Source organism: Elephas maximus, chromosome 8, assembly GCF_024166365.1.
Source record: "Elephas maximus indicus isolate mEleMax1 chromosome 8, mEleMax1 primary haplotype, whole genome shotgun sequence".
NCBI lineage: Eukaryota > Metazoa > Chordata > Mammalia > Proboscidea > Elephantidae > Elephas > Elephas maximus.
Window position 1 is genome coordinate 37,425,229 of NC_064826.1, and position 18,946 is coordinate 37,444,174.

The 18,946-nt window shown below is 39.4% G+C and overlaps 1 protein-coding gene across 2 annotated transcripts in view; it reads right to left on the reverse strand.

Annotated features, from left to right (window-relative positions):
• The window catches only part of ZNF277 (zinc finger protein 277), a 118,798-nt gene that overhangs the window by 34,572 nt on the left and 65,280 nt on the right, over positions 1–18,946 (reverse strand). For both annotated transcript variants that reach the window (XM_049893617.1, XM_049893618.1), the window contains exons 2-4: positions 10,934–11,135; positions 1,417–1,505; positions 1,049–1,131 (exon numbers count right to left, since the gene is read on the reverse strand). In XM_049893617.1, the coding sequence (XP_049749574.1) occupies positions 1,049–1,131; positions 1,417–1,505; positions 10,934–11,135 (374 nt within the window). The remainder of the gene's footprint in view (positions 1–1,048; positions 1,132–1,416; positions 1,506–10,933; positions 11,136–18,946) is intronic.

The window sequence follows — 18,946 nt, forward strand, 5'->3', positions numbered from 1 at the left end:
ATAAAGAAGACCAAAGAAGAACTGATGCCTTTACATTGTGGTGTTGAAGAATATTGAATATACCATGGACTGCCAAAAGAACAAACAAATCTGTCCTAGAAGAAGTACAACCAGAATGCTCCTTAGAAGAAAGGTTGGCGAGACTTCATCTCACATACTTTGGACATGTTATCAGGAGGGACCAGTCCCTGGAAACGGACATCATGCTTGGTAAAGTAGAGGGAAAGGAAAAAAGAGGAAGGCCCTCAATGAGATGGACTGACACAGTGGCTGCAACAATGGGCTCATATATAGCAACGACTGGGAGGATGGTGCAGGACCAGGCAGTGCTTTGTTCTGCTGTACATAAGGCCACTATGAGTCGGAATTGACTTGACAGCACCTAACAACAACAACAACACAAAGAAGACTTAATCACTAATAATGGGAAACTGCACGCTTTTTAAACAAAGTTAATAACTACAAAATTAATCAATTTATGGTTCACTTATAAAAATGAAAAATTTTCATTCTTGTATATGCTGCTATCTCCTTTAAAGACTTAAGATGCTGAGGTTTTCAAATTAGTTTGTTTATGGTTAAGCCTGAAAATGAGAAAGGCTACTATGTTGATCAAATCATATGCTTAATTCATAAAGGGAAATAAAAGAAGTGCTAGTGTACAGCGCATTCCAGTGAAGAGGGGGGAAAAAGGTTAATCAATTCAACTCAATTTTAGCTGAGGGCATTCTTCCACGACTGCTGAACCCTAGCATGTGTCAGGCAGCTAAAATTACACTAAAACGTGAAGCTCGGTTGTTATTTTAGAGATAATCCAGGAGGCAAAACAAAGCCCAAAATTCCCTCTGCATTTTAAACAAGAAATGCTTTAACCTTTAGTCAACTGTATGCTTTTTTGTTTTAAGATCTTTATGTATTGTCACCTCGTTTGTGTATGTTTGAAAGCTTCCATAATAAAAAGTTAAAAAAAAAAAAAAAAGGATCGACAATAATAGAAATAATTTTGTAAGTATTTTCAACACTGCTCACCCTTTAAAATAATTCTTACCAGTCTCTGTTTCTGAAGCTCTTCTCTAAGAAATCTATCTTCTGGCAAAACGTCACATAACAAAAAATAATTGTCTTGTTCTTCTGTTGAGAGATTAGGAAAATAAATGAGAAAAAGGTTATTTATCATTTTTTCCCCCAGAGTCTAAATAAGGATTTATTCCTTTGTGTGTGTTCATGTGTTTGTGTATTAGGATCTCTTCTGATGTACAGTTCTGTTTTAGCTTTATTCAAGTTAGGCAAGATAAATACAGCAATTTCATTTTAGGTACTATGAAAAGTGAGAGCAACTGTAATTTAAGACAGTACGGTTATTCGTTTGAATTCTTGGATTGTAGGGGAAAGATGGTAGCCAAGATGTATACTTACCAGGTGGAGCTCTGGAATTGATTCTTATCACACTACAAAAATCTGTGATGGGCTGCTCAGTGAACCTTTTCTTCCAATACAAAATGTACCTTAAGACAATCAAAAAGTAAGATGGAGAGATGACTCAACACACTACCTTCTTCAGAATGGTAAGATTTTATATAAGATATAAGATATCTTATATAAGACATCTTATATAAGATATAATTATCTCAAAGCAACATATAAAATGTTGACTAACTGCTAGGGTTTATGAATAGAAAGATGGTAGAGTATTATATAAATTGAAATAAATATTTAATGAAATAAAATTACTGTGTAAAGTCATGTAAATGATTAAATTTTACTAATGCTGGATTCAATAAATAGACATATGGGAAAGCTGAAATGAATTATTTTTATGTGATAATCAAGTTTTTCTGAAATGGCAGCTAAGTTTATGTGAATTTAAAACCCCACAAATATTAAATGGGCTATGTAATTTATTCTCCAATAAAGAGAAAGCGGAGTGATTACCTAACTTATCAAAAAAACAGAGGTCAGAAGAATAACACAATGGGAAATCAGTCTAAATTCAATATCTATAACAAGACAGAAAAAGTCCATATGTCCACACTGTGTCTGAAACAAGGCAAATTTAGCCTTGGGTAAAATAACCAAGGCTACAATTCTTTTATCTAATGAGGAGAGTTAGGAGAAGTACACTAGCTAAATTTAAAGGCAAAGCATAACACCCAGGCTTGCAGTTCTGATGAAGGAGGAAATAAAATGACAGGACTCAAAGATCTGTTCATCTTTCCACTTATCTAATAAGATTTATATTGGCAATCGCAATCTCATTTGTCAAACAGTGCCAAGAAGAGAATGTGGTCTCTTTCATGGGGAGAAAGGAAATGGAAAGGTTGACTCTGTAGTTCACAATTTATCAGGCTACACAATTGATGGCTTAACAGAGAAACAACAAAGAACTAAAGACCTGAGGAAGTGCTGGGATTTACTGAAATGGATATAGTGTACAGCGAGAGTAGGAAGTTGGACATTTTAAATGGCTTCATATTGTACCTAGCAGTGTTCTGCACATTTGGTTTACAATAAATGTTTCTAAGAGGTAGATGAGCATTTAAAAAATCCTTTAAGATACTCTAAGTAGTTCCTAACTCCCAATAGTTTGGCTCATTTTTATTCCCCTTTCCTTAACATTAATTTCTCAATGACCAAACTTCATGGTGCTATCTTGGGTATTCATGTATTTAAAAGATAAAAAAAAAAAAAAAAAGTTCTAGATCCATGCTTGGGGGAAAGGTCTGAGAGAAAGAGAACCACGACATGAGTTGATATAAAATATAAATATAAATAGATGACAACACTAACTATAGGATATGTAAGGAAAAGAAGGAAACTAATAATATATGAAAACAAAAACCACGTTTTAGTTCTTTTAAATTCTTTCTTCTCATGTCGAACCATACTGTCAATCCTGACAGGGCTATTAAGGAGGGGACCTTTCCTTACAGAACAGTGCTGGACTTTATCTTAAAAGATCTGAGAACCACACATCTCAGGCTCCAGCTCGGCCTCAAATACTATAAATGATACATCCTGATCCTATGGCTAGCTCACCATATTTGAAGATCAGAACAGAAGACAAGTATCAGATCCATCAAAGTAGACAAAGAGGAAAAAATAAACAAACAAACAAACAAACAGGAAAAATACTTACAAAAGGCTGAAACATTATTTCCTTGGCCACCCAGGACCGGCTTCTGCACTCTCTATTCCTCAGTATCCTACACAACCCCCCCAAAAAAACCCACTGCCATCAAGTCGATTCCGACTCATAATGATGCTATGCACATAGCGACACCACCGGACAGAGTAGAACTGCCCCACAGGGTTTCCAAGGAGCGACTGGTGGGTTCGAAATGCCAACTTTTTGGTTAGCAGCCAAACTCTTAACCACTGTGCCACCAGGGCTTTGACAGGTACTCTTATTCTCTACTTCTCCATTCCCCTCTAGGCCTTTCTTTTTCTCCTGGGGTAGAGGGAGAGAGAAAGAAAAGGCCAAAGAAGCCTTCGAGAGAATAAAAATGACATTCCTACCCCCTTTTCTTATTCTCCTCTCAGCACATCTTCTATTTCAAAGTGGTGACAGGCATGAAGAACTTGTATTAGGGATGTTAAGAGTAGAATATGGATTGTTCTTCCAAATTAAAATACACAGACATCAATTTTCAGGACTAATACCATTTACATGGCAGAACCAGGTGCTGAGATAACTGATTTCAAAAGGCAAAGGGGCCAAGCTCTCTCCGGAGTTCTTTTATGGCTACCCCTAGAATACACTAAGTAGAAGCTCACCACTCCCAGCTACTACTCCAACGAGGACCATTTGGGCAATACCTTCTGGACACAACTGAGAACAGTAGTCAGCCCTGTATTAGCTCCAGTCTGGGTCTACAGCCTGTTCAAAGGCAGTAACAACTCGTTGAAGACACATGCTGCCTAGTCTGGAAAACGTTCACAGAAAAGTACTTGTGTGAAACTACATGAAGCAGATGACCAGGTAAGAGCTTGGATCCTAATGATCAGACTGCCTTTTCAATTATCACTGACTGATTTTTTTAAGGAAGAGTCAATGCCGGTCCTCTCTTATCTGTACAAATCTTGTGCTAGAAGCAGTTTTGCTTTTTAAATTAAGACTATGGTCAAACCCTCATAGTTGGGTATTAATAATTGACTTTATCACCCCTGGAGGCAATACTGACTTTGCATTTGGAGAAATGAATATGAATTTAAAGTTATTTAACTTTTTTGCAACTCAGTTTACTTTTTTGCAAAATGAATTGGTAATGATTAAAAAGCATAATGCATGTCACGCAGAGTCCGACAGCCTAGGTATTTAAAAAATGGTAGTTATTATTATACAGGAATCCTGGTGGTGCAGTGGTTAAGCACTCAGCTGCTGAAAGGTCGGTGGTTTGAACCCACCAGCAGCTTTGCAGGAGAAAGATGCGGCAGCTGCCTTCCATAAAGATTACAGCCTTGGAAACCCTATGGTGCAGTTCTATTCTGTCCTATAAGGGCTCTATGAGTTGAAATTAACTCAGCAACAATGAGTTTAGTTATTATTATAAGAAAAAGTATCATATTTAGATAAGACTAAAGTAGCAAAGAATTTACGTTTACTCCAGAGAAATATTGGTATCTAAAACAATAGCAACATTGTCATTCTCATCATGACCAAGCCAAAATAGTTAATATGATAGTCTGAGTCAGAGGGCAGGTACAGACTGCTAAGGTGGCAGAAGAGTAGGGTGCTGATCATGACAACAAGGATGACAATTAGCAGATACCACTTATAAGCCCTTACTTGCCCAAGGCCACACAATTAGAATGTCAGCACTGGGATTTGGTCTTGGTCTCTCTGCTTCCAAAGCCAAACTCAGTCTTCTATACATGCCTCTGCTATAATGTGGGGACCAAGCTGCACAAGAATTGAAGTAAAAGGAAGGTAGGGACAGGAAAAAAACCACCAGCTTTATAGTTCTAATGGATACTTGACGCATTTTTTTTTTCCTCAGAGACCAAGGAGGTCATATATAATGCTCTTCGACAAAACAGAAACAGAGCTTCAGAACTGAAGTCTAAATGGAGAGGGGGATGCCCGTCCTTTCCAGAAAAGCATACTACCTAACTGTAGCCCTCAGTATGAACTGCTCCTAACTTCCTTCGTGAGCACTAAAAGTTGGTACCAGCTGTTAGGGGCTGTTGATTTCAAATCACTTTACTAGACAAGAAATGTAAACAAACACCCCTGCAGAGAGAACAAAGCCTTGCTTCCAACAGTCAATGAATCTCAGTCTCCAGGGACTTCCATGTTTGGGAACTGTCTCCTTGATCTTTGTGAAGAAGGATTATACCATATACTTATTTCTACCAGAATTTACTGCAAGGTGCTAGGCACAGGGGAAGCAATAACCAACATCAACTGACTTAAGATCATAAGGAGATTCTGTCTAGTAAGAACTTCAGTTACTCACCTCCAATAGGGCTTTTGGGGCTTTCCATAGGATGGGAGCCCTGGTGACACAGTGGTTAAGAGCTCGGATGCTAAGGGAGAATGAAGAAAACCAAAGACACAGGGAAAGATTAGTCCAAAGGACTAATGGACCACAACTACCAGAGCCTCCACCAGGCTGAGTGCAGCACAACTAGATGGTGCCCAGCTATCACCACCGACTGCTCTGACAGGGTTCACAACAGAGGGTCCAGGACAGAGCTGGAGGAAAACATAGAACAAAATTCTAACTCACAAAAATAGACCAGACTTACAGGCTGACAGAGACTGGAGAAACCCTGAGAGTACGGCCCCTGGACACACTTTTAGCTCAGAAATGCAGTCACTGCTGAGGTTCACCTTTCAGTCAAAGATTAAACAGGCCCATAAAACAATATGAGACTAAAGGGGCACACCATCCCAGGGCCAAGGACTAGAAGGCGGAAGGGGACAGGAGAGTTGGTTATAGGGAACCCAAGGTCGAGGAGGGAGTGTTTACACGTTGTAACCAATGTCATTAAACAGTATGCATACTAATTGTTTAATGAGAAGCTAGTTTGTTGTATAAACCTTCACCTAAAGTAAAATTAAAAAAAAAAAAAAAGAGCTCGCTGCTAACCTAAAGGTCGGCAGTTCAAATCCACCAGCCGCTTCTTGGAAACCCTATGGGGGCAGTTCTACTTTGTCCTACAGTGTTGCTATGAGTCAGAATCGACTAGATGACAATGGGTTTGGTTTTTCACAGGATGAAGGCCTAGATGACACTGCTAAATGCTCACTATCTGGTAGTCCATTGCAATGGTTAAAGGTTATTTTTTTGCTCCATGAGCAAGGAGAAATAAATTCTGGAACTAATGATATTTTTTCAGATACCATCTCTAGGAGTATTACTGAGATAATTGTGAGACGGGCTTCTGAGGAAATGGGGACAAAGCAGGTAACAGGACAGGAATAAAGCTGTCATTTAAGTGTTCTCTTCCTGATCAAAGGTTGGGTGGCAACAAAATCAAGAGAAAAATTGGTTACAAAAGCAAAATATAACCATAAGCCCTTATACAATTTAAATATATAAGTGTATACAGTGTATCTTACTGTATACTACAGTATATAAATAGACCTCAAGTGCAACATGCATTTGACGTGAATCTAAATTTGAGTTAAGATGCACTCTAGTTAAACAAGTAACAGTGCTCTTTTAAGTTTATAATTAAAACGAAGAGGTGTCTCTCTATATACATTCCCTTGTGATTGGTAGTGGCATTCAGAAAAATTGTACTCAACTCAGCAATAGCTTAATGATAGCAGCTCTTCAATACATGCTTCTTGTGACTTTTTTTTTCATTCGCTAAAATATATTTTTCAAGGTTAAGGGATCATTTAATACTTTTCTTCCTCATTCTTCTACTTGTCTAGTTTATTCAAAGCTACAGTTGCAGGAACTCAATATATAAAGGCCACCAAGAAATCATATGTGGCATGAACTGGGTGACAGCTGCCGAAGCATTTCATTCTTTATTAAAAAGCCATAAAAGTAATTACTAGGTCATCAGTAAATCTTTTTTTTTTTTTTTCTTCAGAACTTCAAATTACATCTCACAGAATTTTCTCATAAAAATCAACATCTTGCCTGCTCATGCCCCCACTGTAACTGGTGAGCTTATTGACACAGGCTCAGAAAATTGAGCTATGGTTGTTAATTAAGTGGCAAAGAATAGATGGGAATTTAATATAGAGAGGGGCAAGAATTAAGGAGTTTTTAACATTTATCTTCTGGGGTAATTTTATCAACTGAATAAAGTTAGGAAATAGCTTAGTATAGATAACTATGTTAAATGGGCTAAAGGAATGATTTTTGTTTTATTCTCTCTGTTCCAGGAAGTTTTACTGTCACTTTGATTCCATAAAGAAAATGTCAAATATATTTAACATGAAAGCTTATAGCTTACTTCTTATAAAGCATAAGGTTAGTTCATCTTTTATCTATTATTTATCATCTTTATTATTATTGTATTTGGAAGAAACAACTCTTTTCTGAAAAGTAATGCATATAAATTCAACCTGTAAAGAAGTTCTGAGTGAATTCATGTATGCCAACTGAACCTGTTACTTATTTTTTCCTGTCCACTCCCACCCCTTGTTTTTTTTTAAATGCTAAGATTAAAGACAAAAACCTTTTAGCCTAGATAACAAAAGGCCTGGTCCATGAATTGATTTTGAAAGGTTGAATCTGCTGGAAATGTGTGAAATTAAAAATAATTCCACTTCTGAAGTTAGAAAAAAGTCACACGGTATTGAGTAGACTCCAACTTAACTCTGATTACAGTAAATACTTATATTGTTTTAGAGAAGAATTTTTAGTTTCCCTAAATTGTAGGAAGGTATTATCTAAACCCAAACCCAAACCCAAACCCAAACCCAGTGCTGTTGAATCGATTCCAACTCATAGAGACCCTACAGGACAGAGCAGAACTGCTCCGTAAAGTTTCCAAGGACTGCCTGGCTGATTCGAACTGCTGACCCTTTGGTTAGCAGCCGCCGCACTTAACCACTATGCCACCAGGGTTTCTGGTATTATCTAAAGGAGACAGGACATATAAGAGGTATTTAAATGCCACAGAGTTTACTCAGATATATTCCTAGCAAATTGAATTAATCACATTCTGATGGTAAACATTTTATTTTATTAGGAGAATTACTGACAAGGAAAATCTAGGTTTCCAAATATAAAGTGCATGTTAACTACATACGTTAGAAAGGATATATATATATATATTTCTTTTTAACTGAAGCACTCATTTTTATTACATTACTGCATTAAAAAAAAAAAAAAGGGTGATTAATTCCAACATTTAATTCTTGACTACCAAGCCCTGATACCTAGTAAATAATCTGTTTTATTTTCCTGTTTGCACAGCAATAATGAGATCAATATCAGTGATAAAAACAGGGAGATTGAGTAGTACAAATATAGCTACTTAACATATATAAGCACACAGGAGAAACTCAAACTCTGATTCAGACATTCCTCTCACATTTGAGGAGTAGAAGAAGAAAACAAACCAACAAACAAACGAAAATCCCACCTAACACTACTCAATTATCACTGGTAGATGATTATATTTTTCTGAAATTCCTGAAAGGAACTTGCATTTGTATGATAAAACAGAGTAAAAGAAGAGCTTCACATCAAAGAAAAGCTGAGTAAAGAAGACTTAAAAAAGAATAACCCATTTAATAGTCCTGTCAGTGGTAATTTGAATCAGAAAATAATTAGAATATCTTTATCCTCAGAGGAAACCCTGGTGGCGTAGTGGTTAAGTGCTACAGCTGCTAACCAAGAGGCTGGTAGTTCAAATCTGCCAGGTGCTCCTTGGAAACTCTATGGGGCAGTTCTACTCTGTCGTATAGGGTTGCTATGAGTCAGAATCAACTCCATGGCAGTGGGTTTGTTTTGTTTTTTTTTTTTTTTTTCACCCTAAGAAGTGTCTGACACAAACAAAATCAACATATCTGGCTACATAAAATAGGAATCACCTATGAGAAAGCTCCAAGAATACTTCTAGAACACACACACACAAACACATTTACCTACACACACACACACACACAAACACACACGCACGCTTTAAATTGAAAATAAATAACAAATGGGAATAAGAAGCATGAGTGCCTCCTCTCAAACTATGTAAGGAATTGGTTTATGCTACCAGTTGGTGGCATATATCATTCATATAACCCTACTCTGTTCCATCTCTTCTCCCTGACTAGCAGCAGCAAAGTCTACTAAAAAACAGTGGCTATAAGGGGCCATAAAACAGAAGGCACAGAGCAGATATTCATTACTGGTGCTAAGTAGTTGAGAAGGTATATGAAGGTAGCAGCCAGGGCTAGAGAATGGCCAGTATTACTCCTGTGGGTATTCTGGCTGTTACAACTTAGAAATAACCTGTCTTTCTAAAAGTTTAGATTATTTAGAACCCTAAACGAGATTTTCTCAAAAGTTAAATTTTAACTTAAATAATAATCAGGTTTTCAGACTAGCAAAAATACCTATTGAAAACTCAAGCTATAACCACAGAAAACTAAGATTTCAAATATACCACTGGTAATCAAAATATGGTTAAAATTTTATCTACCATTTACTGGGTACATACTATGTCTCAGATACTACCAGGTACTATAAAGACCTTGTTTTACATAATCTTCAATGACCTTATGAGGGCCATGTTACTCCTGTTTTATAGATGAGGAACTAGTACTTAGAGCAGTTAAGTCACTCGCTGGTTAGACAGTTAAGAAATTGTCAAACCAGCATTCAAACCTAGGGCTGCCTGGATTCATAGTCCACTCAATAATACAGGTTGTTGCTTCGTAAGACCCATTTTAAGAAAAAAGTTGCTTGCTAGGAATGATGTGGTCTTAGACTAACAGTTTAGATGCAGGGATATTACAATGTTTGGGCTATTTTAATGTTTTACAGGGAAATCAGACCTGAACATCTCAAAATGGGACCTAACCAGAAATACCAAAATGTATGCTTTCACTAACTATACCAAGCCAGCAGCCACCATGATGTTGCTTCTATGAGAAAATGCTTTCCAAGTTCCAATCAATAATGACATGAACACAACTTCTCCATTACGGCTGCCTAAGAGAAGGCGTTTCTCTTGAACAGCCACTTCCAGAGATTACAAATTGGGAAAGAAGGAATAATTACCTATGTTAGTTGTTAATATGGAGCACTCTAAGTTAGTGCTTGTAAGCTGTAGTCTAGCTCACTTTAGGCCCTGGCTGTATTGGTCCACACAAAAGGAACTTTTCACATGTGTTCAATTTTGGCAGTTCCTCACTCACCTCTATCTTCCTCCCCCTCTTCCCCTCACTGTCATTGATATCAATAACTCCCTGCTCTTATACCCCTTCAGCTTGTTGAATGATTCAATTTTGTATGGTTTTCAACCTCATTACAATAGTTAAATTGAGGGCTGTTTGAGCAATACCATTTTGGCTTGAAAGGCTCCAAGGACCCCATTGCCAAACACTGCTCTTTGGTACCAAGTCTGCTCTGAGATAGCTGGAAGGACTCACTCAATTGGAGAATACCTTTGGCCTGAAACATGAAAAGAGTATCTGTCTGAAACAGACCTACAATGTCAACAAACCCATGGAATGTGGCAAAGGGAACGCTATCTATTCTACTGAAAGTTGCGCTGTTTCCAGAATTCGTAGGAAATGTGTCAGTATGTGACATTCTCAAACACAATGTATACACTCAAGAAGGCAAAAGAGTGGAAAGATTTAAAGAAAAATCTATGGAGAAATCTGGAAAAGAATATGGATTTTCACATTTGTATGGGAATTATTTTATATATAAATTATACCATTCCTCTACAGCACTGGGTTTTTTTTTTCCTAAGGTATAATAAATTTAATTCTTTCATGGACAAAAAAGAAACTTACCTTTGGAAATCAGCAACCAACTTGACATCAGCTATGACAATCTTATGCTCAATAATCATATGCTTCAGAAGTTTGTCTTGTTCAGTCATAGGAAAATGTTCTTCACAGAAAATACAAGGCACAGATGGAGAACCTTCTAAAGTGGTGGTGCCACCTGGACTTTCTGGCAGGGAAAGTGGCTCCAGGATACAATCCTTACTGTCTGGGAGAGACAAAACAGAAAAAAAAGAAAAGCTAAAACCAACTCTTTAGAAGGATGATTTCCTACCTCCTGCATTAAAAGGATCCTAAGGATATTTACATATCTCCAAAAAGAAAAATACAGAGTGCCAGATAGTAGAACACTTATCATCATCTTAAACAGCTTCCGCAGCCCAGAGGCAGAGTACTGCAAAACAGCTCATACTCTCCCATTTACTAGCTTGAATGGGGGAAACCCATTTGTCAGGGCAGCTGTTCAAGTCTTCTTCTTGGACACTGGCCAATGGCAGCAAGTCCGGGGGTACTTGGAGAGGGAAGGCTACAATACACGGGGTGAAGGCTCTAAGGCCCGACTGTGACCTATGGCAGAGTCATCACGCTAAGGGAAGTAAATGGTGTATTTTGAGGCTACAGATGATGCCAGGCCCATCTTTTAAGCTGCTTCCTGTTGCACCTGCAAACTCTTCCTATTTCTAATTATTTGTCATATGTAAAGAAGACAGCTTTCACATTGGGATGACACAGCATGTGCTGGGTGGCCCAGGTGGCAGTTTTCTATGTCGATTTGTGTCTATCATTTGCTGATTGTACAATTACATATCATAATCGAGGCTCTTGTGAACAAAGAGATGAATGCTCATTTACTAGACATACATGGGTAAACATTTCTCCTGTCTGTGCTATTCCTTTTCCTAACATCATCTACAGTATCTCTAAGAGTTGAGGTTTGTAGGGTTTGTAGCTCTGAATTCAGGGCCTTAAACTATAGCTAGTTGTGTCACGCTCTTCAATCTGCTAGAGAGGAAGGCCAGGCCTGTCACCTTATACAGGCTACTGAGTAGTTTATAATCAGGCAACTTGTTGTTTGGTGCCATCCAGTTGATTTTCAACTCACAGCGACCCTATGTGACAGAGTAGGGTTTTCTAGGCTGTAATCTTTACAGGATCAGGTCACTAGGTCTTTCTCCCACAGAGCTGCTCAGTGGATTCAAGCCGCCAACTTTTTCAGTTAGTAGCTGAGCACTTACCTGTCATGGCATCAGGGCCACTTAACCAGGCAACCAGGGGAAGACATTTGGCATTTGAGGAAGGGCAGGGAAGCTTTTTTAGAAACAAAGACAGCTATTCCACAATAGTCTTTGGAATTATTATTAATTCTTCTGTTTTTCTTTCTTTTTTAAATCTTATTTCTTAGTGCCCTCTTAATTGGGTAACTAACTGAATAATTAATTGAATACTGATTCAGTCACTGGTACACTGCTGATCATGGTCTAAGAAATGGATGAATGATGTAAGAGCTGGGGCAACATTCATTCACGCAAGAAAAATTCACTGCATTATCTACTGAGTGCTGGTCTCTCCTGTGCAATGTTGCATGACATGGTCCGTACTGTCAAAGTGCTCACAATTTGTCTAAACACACAAATGAGTTAAAAGTATAAAGTGTGATGATGCAGAACGTATTGGATTTACGGGTACATAGGGATGGGGGAATCACCCACCTGAGCTGGAGAGGGAAGGTGCTCCATAGGAAGTGACCTTCAACATTATTCATACATACTCTGCACATAGTATACAGTATGCTAAACCAAACTGTTTACCTTTGTTTCATAAAATTATTTATTAATACCAGAGAAAGTAAAAACAGACAGGGTTACAGCAGGGAGAATACTTAAAATATATAAGCACTTCAGAAGCATAATTAACAAAATCGGTGTATTACCAGTTATTATAATGTATTTATTAAACTGAGATTCCTGGGTGATGCAAATGTCTACTTGTCTACTAAGGTAAAGGTTTGGTGGTCTGAACCCACCCAGTGGCCCCGCAGAAGAAAGCCCTGGTCATCTGCTTCTGTAAAGATTACAGCCAAGAAAAACCTATAAAACAGTTTCATTTTGTAACACAATGGGTTACCATTAGTTGGAATCAGCTTGATGGCAATTTCTTTTTTTTAATTTATTAGGTAATAGGATCAAGGAGCTCTGGAATTCTGCTGTTCCTCAGCTGTAGATTAAATTGTGCAAAACTGGAGGCATTAAGACTTGTAAGTGAAAAATAGGATGGGGGAAGAGAGCTAAGTAATATTCTTATGAAATTCTATATTTTACATTCACTAGTACATGACAACACAAGGCAGCATACTCTAAATAAAGGTAACATTCGTCAACATTACCTTCCATATGGGAAAAAGCAAGTACTATATTATATCCTTCTCCCAAAATTAGATTGAGATATCTGTATATCCATTTGGCTTGACTGCAAAAAACAAGCATATTGTATTAATAATCACCAACAGTAGGAACTAACATTTATTGGGTACAGCCCTGGTGGTACAGTGATTAAAGCGATCGACTGCTAACTGAAAGGTCAGCAGTTTGAAACCACCAGTGGCTCCACCGGAGAAAGATGTGGCAGTTTTCTGTAAAGATTTACAGCCTTGGAAACCCTATGGGGTCACTGAGTCTGAATCGACTCATTGGCAGTGGGTATTGGTAAATTAACCAGCAAGTGTTTTAGGGTATTTTCTCAATTAATATTAACTACCTTATTTGATTGTACTATTCTAACCCTCATCTTCCAGATGACAGAACTGAGACATAGAAAAGTAAAATAATTTCCCAAAGTCATAATGATAGCAAGTGGCCTAAATATAAGAAACTGAACCTAAACTTAACCACTGTTATTCTGATCCCCTGTACCAAAAGATATTTCTTTCCTGTGTTTCTTCTCTAATACACATATTCAAATATATATATTTGTAAGACACCTGGAGTCCCCGGGTGGTACAAACGGTTAACGCACTTGGCTGCTAACTGAGAGGTTGGGGGTTTGAGTCCACCCAGAGGTGCCCTGGAAGAAAGGCCTGGATGGCAATCTACTTCCAAAAAAAAATCAGTCATCCGGAACACTATGGAGCATAGTTCTACTCTGACACACATATGGGGTCACCATGGGTTGGAATCAACTTGACAGCAACTGGTTTTAAGCCACTTACAATTTATATCTGCCAGTATACTTCAGTCTCCCTGATACCATGTCTACCAGCAACTCTTCAACAAATCTCAGTAGGCCACATCTTCCAAAAATCACTGGGGTACAATTCACCTCCATCACTGTTCTTATTCTTTCCCAAGGCTTTGCAGCATTATTCCTTCTGTGGTTCATTTTTCTTCCCTTTGCCATGTCCAATGCCCAGTTCTCTTTTTTCAAATTATTACTAAGAGAATGAACTTAAGTGTTTACAAATTATTTGTGGTCACTGAAAAGGTAGAGAGGAACAAAATCATGAACATGCAAACGTATGAGGACCTTGTGGTTTGGGAGGTATTACAGTGTATTAGAAATCCTGGTGGCATAGTGGTTAACAGTTATGGCTGCTAACCAAAAGGTCAGCAGTTTGAATCCATCAGGACCTCCTTGGAAACTCTATAGGGCAGTTCTACTCTGTAGGGTCGCTATGAGTCGGCATTGACTCCACAGCAACAGGTTTTTCTTTTTTTTTTTTGGTATATTGTATTTGTGAGCTTGAATATTCCAGAAAATGTAAGTCTTATTAGAACTTTTTTAGACAACAGGATTTTCTAGTTTTCTCTCAGATTGCCTAGCCATTTAGTACCTTGCTCAAAGTTTATAACAGTATAATTTGTTTACCTATTTGTCCCTCTTCCCCCTTCAGACTGTCAGCCCTGGAAGGCAAGGCAAGTCCTGGGCATCTTTATTTACCCAGCATGTACAATGAATGAACCTACTATTACCACTATCACCACCACTATCATGTTTTTACTTTGTGCCAGGTGTTGGTAAGCACTTTACATGTATAGCATTAACCCAATTACCCCTCATAATAACTCTATGAAGTAGATTCCATTTTTATCCCTATTTTAGAGATGAGAAGACTGAGGCACTGTGATGCTAAGTGATTTGCCCTAGATAGTATAAGTGATGGAGCAAGGATCTGAATCTAAGCAGTCTGGCTTAAGCATTAGCTCTTTACCTACTACGGAGTTTAGATCTTTTCCGGTAGGAAGGAGATCCATTCCTATGTTTTAAACTAATGCAGAGGAGAATAAGTTGGAAAGAGGCAAGTCTCAAGATAGGGAGACCAGTTGGGAGATGGCTGCAGGTGTCCACTGCAGAGTGTGGAGATCTGCGTTGGTCCTGCACCTGCCCAGGACTCATCTTGAACGTAAGGCTCCCTAAAAAACTCCTTTGCTACTACCCTGGAGTTGCCTGCCTCTTTCTTCATTCTCTTGGCAGCCTCTATTTTTGGAGGTAAGTTTCACAATACTGGTCCATGCCCGGGCAATTAGTAAGCCAGCCAACAGACTGAGGAAATGGCGAGTGGAGTGGGGCCTCTGCGGAGGAAATCCCGGGTTGGCCAGTGACTTCTATGTTGGGGAGGCTGGCCCATTTGATGTGTACAGACCACCGTATGAGTACAGGGACACTCTGAAAATGCCATGTGGCATAGCGTGGTTGTGGGAAGATGCATGCCTTCATAAGTGTGGAAAAGAAGCTAGGAAAACAATAGCAGCCACATGGTAGCCGATGCACTGGGCTGTTTGGCTGGCTACTGAAGCCCAGCTAGCTGCTGAAGCATGCAAAGAGCTTTGCAGAAAGTGTTACAGTCAGGAAGGGATGTGTGGCAGTTGTGTGGGGCCACGACTGACATATGGAGTAGCATGACTGTGAACAGGATATAGCTGGAGGGGCCAAGCAGGTCCCTGGCACTGAGAACACCTGTAACGCCCCGTGCAAAAAAGGAGCTGAAACAGCAGGAAAAAAAAAAAAAAGGTAAAAAGCCTCTCAAGGTAGCTTGTGTTGAGCGGCTTTGAAGAAACCTCAGAGGCCTTCTCTGGAATCCTCTTGTAAGTGCCCCAGCCAATACAATCAAGCAGCAACAGAGTTGCAGCTGCAATAGTAAGGGAAAACTAAAATAGGAGGGACTAGGCAACTGGGCTGAACTCATGCTTCCACTTGGTGTGGTGGAGGGTGTGGCTCCACAAATGACTGAGGGTTCTGCCAACTTTGTCCAGATATTCTGACTTTCAGAAATAATTAAGACTGAAGATTAAGCCTAGGTCCCTCTGTCACCAGGGAGGACCAAAGGCCTTATGTTATAATTAAAGTTCAAAGAGGAAATGAAAATAATTGTATGTCTTGGGTCTTCAGATACCATTGTACAGGTGTCTGTGATCTCTCTAACACCTGGCACCAAAATGAGGAAAACTCTTGGGTCTGAGGTCACTATCAATGAGACCCTTGCCCAAGCCTGATTATGGATATGTCCCTTTGGGGCTCCCATAAGCCCTTATTACATATATTGATGATGTTGAGGTATTAATGTACATCTTTGTAAACTTTCTCCTCCAAACTCTAATGGGAATTGCTGCCAAAAGGGCTATTTTTAGTGGGGCACATGGAAACTGTGATGTGGGCTATAGTTAATAGCCTGGCCATTCAACCTGGCCACTGACAAATATAAACCAAGCCCCTATGGGGATGAGTCATTTGGAACGACAACAACAACAACAAATCAGTTCTGCTCTTGATATGCTTTTACTTGGGTGGATGGTTACCAGAAAGGTCCCTATGCTGAGAGGGTGTCTTAGTTATCTAGTGCTGCCATAACAGAAATACCACAAGTGGATGCTCTTAACAAACAGAAATTTATTCTCTCACAGTCTACTAGGCCAGAAGTCAGAATTCAGGGTGCCAGTTCCAGGGGAAGGCTTTCTCTCTCTCGTTGGCTCTTGGGGAAGGTCCTTGCCATCAGTCTTCCCCTGGTCTAGGAGCTTCCTAGTGCAGGGACCCTGGCTCCAAAGGATAGGCACCACTTCTGGCTCTGTTTTCTTGGTGGTAGGAGGTACCCCTGTCTCTCTGCTCGCTTCTCCCTTTTATATCTCAAAAGAAATTGACTCAAGATACAACCTAATCTTGTAGATTGAATCCTGCCTCATTAACATCACAGAGGTAGGATTTACAACACATAGGCAAATCACATCAGATGACAAAATGGTAGACAATCACACAATAGTGGGAATCAATATTCCAATTTTTAGCCAAGTTGACACACGTATATTTGGGGGACACAATTCAATACATAATAAAGGGGAAAACAACCAACAAGGAGACTTCTTTTGTCAACTGACTATAGAGGCAAAGCATCATCTGCTCCAAAGCAAAGAGATGTGCAACCGACCACCTCCTAGGTTTGAGAGGATGGCTCATGGAGACTGACATACGATCCTAGACTGGGCCTACACGCATGCATTGCCACTGTCATCAGAAAATGCCAATTAGCATAGAAAAGCTGGCCTGCCTATGAGACTCTGGCCAAGGCTAAAACATGCCCAGGGACAGATTTCTGAGCCAACAGGCCAGGGATCCTGCATCTGACTCATCATCGTCTGATCTCCAGTTCTTTGGATGTGAGCCAACAGCCTGCTGTCTGATCTGCATATTTTGGGTTCATCAGCCCCTGTGACCATGTGAGTCAGGGGAAGCCTCTGGCCTGATGCCTGACCTGAGTATTTTGGGACTTGCCAGTCTCCACAGCTGCATGAGCTACTTCCTTGAATTAAACCTCTCTCTCTCTCTCTATATCATATATGTTTCATTGATTTTTCTCCTCTAGAGAGCCCAGACAAATATAGAAAATAAATTACGTCTAGCACATTTCAGCAAAGAGGTGAAGCATCCTGGAAATTGTTTTGGCCCAAAATTGCTTTGCACATTTCTTACAAATTGACAACACAAATTATCTGCTCTAGTTCTCACTTTGAACTGCAATTCTGTTCAGAAGAACTGTAAAAAATAACATCCCAAGAAAGCTGCATTTTTGAGGAGATTCTGTGCTGATTATGAACAGTTTTATTTACTTGGAGTCAGATCTCCAAAGCATCAGATTATTACGCTAGGACAGTGTTTCTACAGTTTAACGTGCACATGAATCACCTGGAGATTTTGCTACAAAGCAGATCCTGATTCAGTAGGTATGCGGGCCATGGAAACCAGCCAGTCAAATCTGCTGCCATGAGCGTAACTGATGGAAGGCCTCAGGTGTTGTACTCTAAAGTCCCATCAGCAGTGAGGCCAACCTTCCCACAGACTGCTCCAAGCCAAAGACTAGATGGAGCAGAAACACCATTGCTGTGAGAAGTGGGGCTTCTCTGACTTAGACTAGACGACTCTCCACTGGCTTGGTAGAAACTGGCTTAGAATGGTACTGCAGTCTGAGAATCTGCTCAACCCTCCTTCCTTCCTTCTCCCCTTCACAGGGGCCAGACCTACACTGCCATTTCCTCTAGCTCCCTCTCTTTTTCTCCTTCTCTGGTATTTTCTCTAATAAATCTCTTACACATCAATGTGCATCTTGGTGTGTGCTTCTTGGAGGACAGGAATATACAAAGTAGATTGGGGAGAGGGGGTGGAGAGGAAGAAGGCTTTGAAATTTTGCATGTCTCAGTTCCCAGCTGATGCTAGCCCATCCATACACAAGTCACACTTTGGGAAGCAAGGTTCTATTTAGACAACACAAGTCATAAATCCAGAATATATCTATGTGCTAAAATAGGCAACCTAGACTATTATTTGTCAAGCAGGTCAAGGCTGCTGGTGCTTTCAACGAAATACAAGAAGCCTCTGAGGTTCCTGTCCTCCTTAAGTCAGATGAGAGGAGAAAAAAAAAAAAAAAAAACCCACATCAACAATGAATTGATGTGAAACTTTTTAGTGTGTCATTTAAGGGGACTGCAGAACACCTTATAAATCATTTCTCCTTTAAGAAAGTCCCCACAATTCACTTTG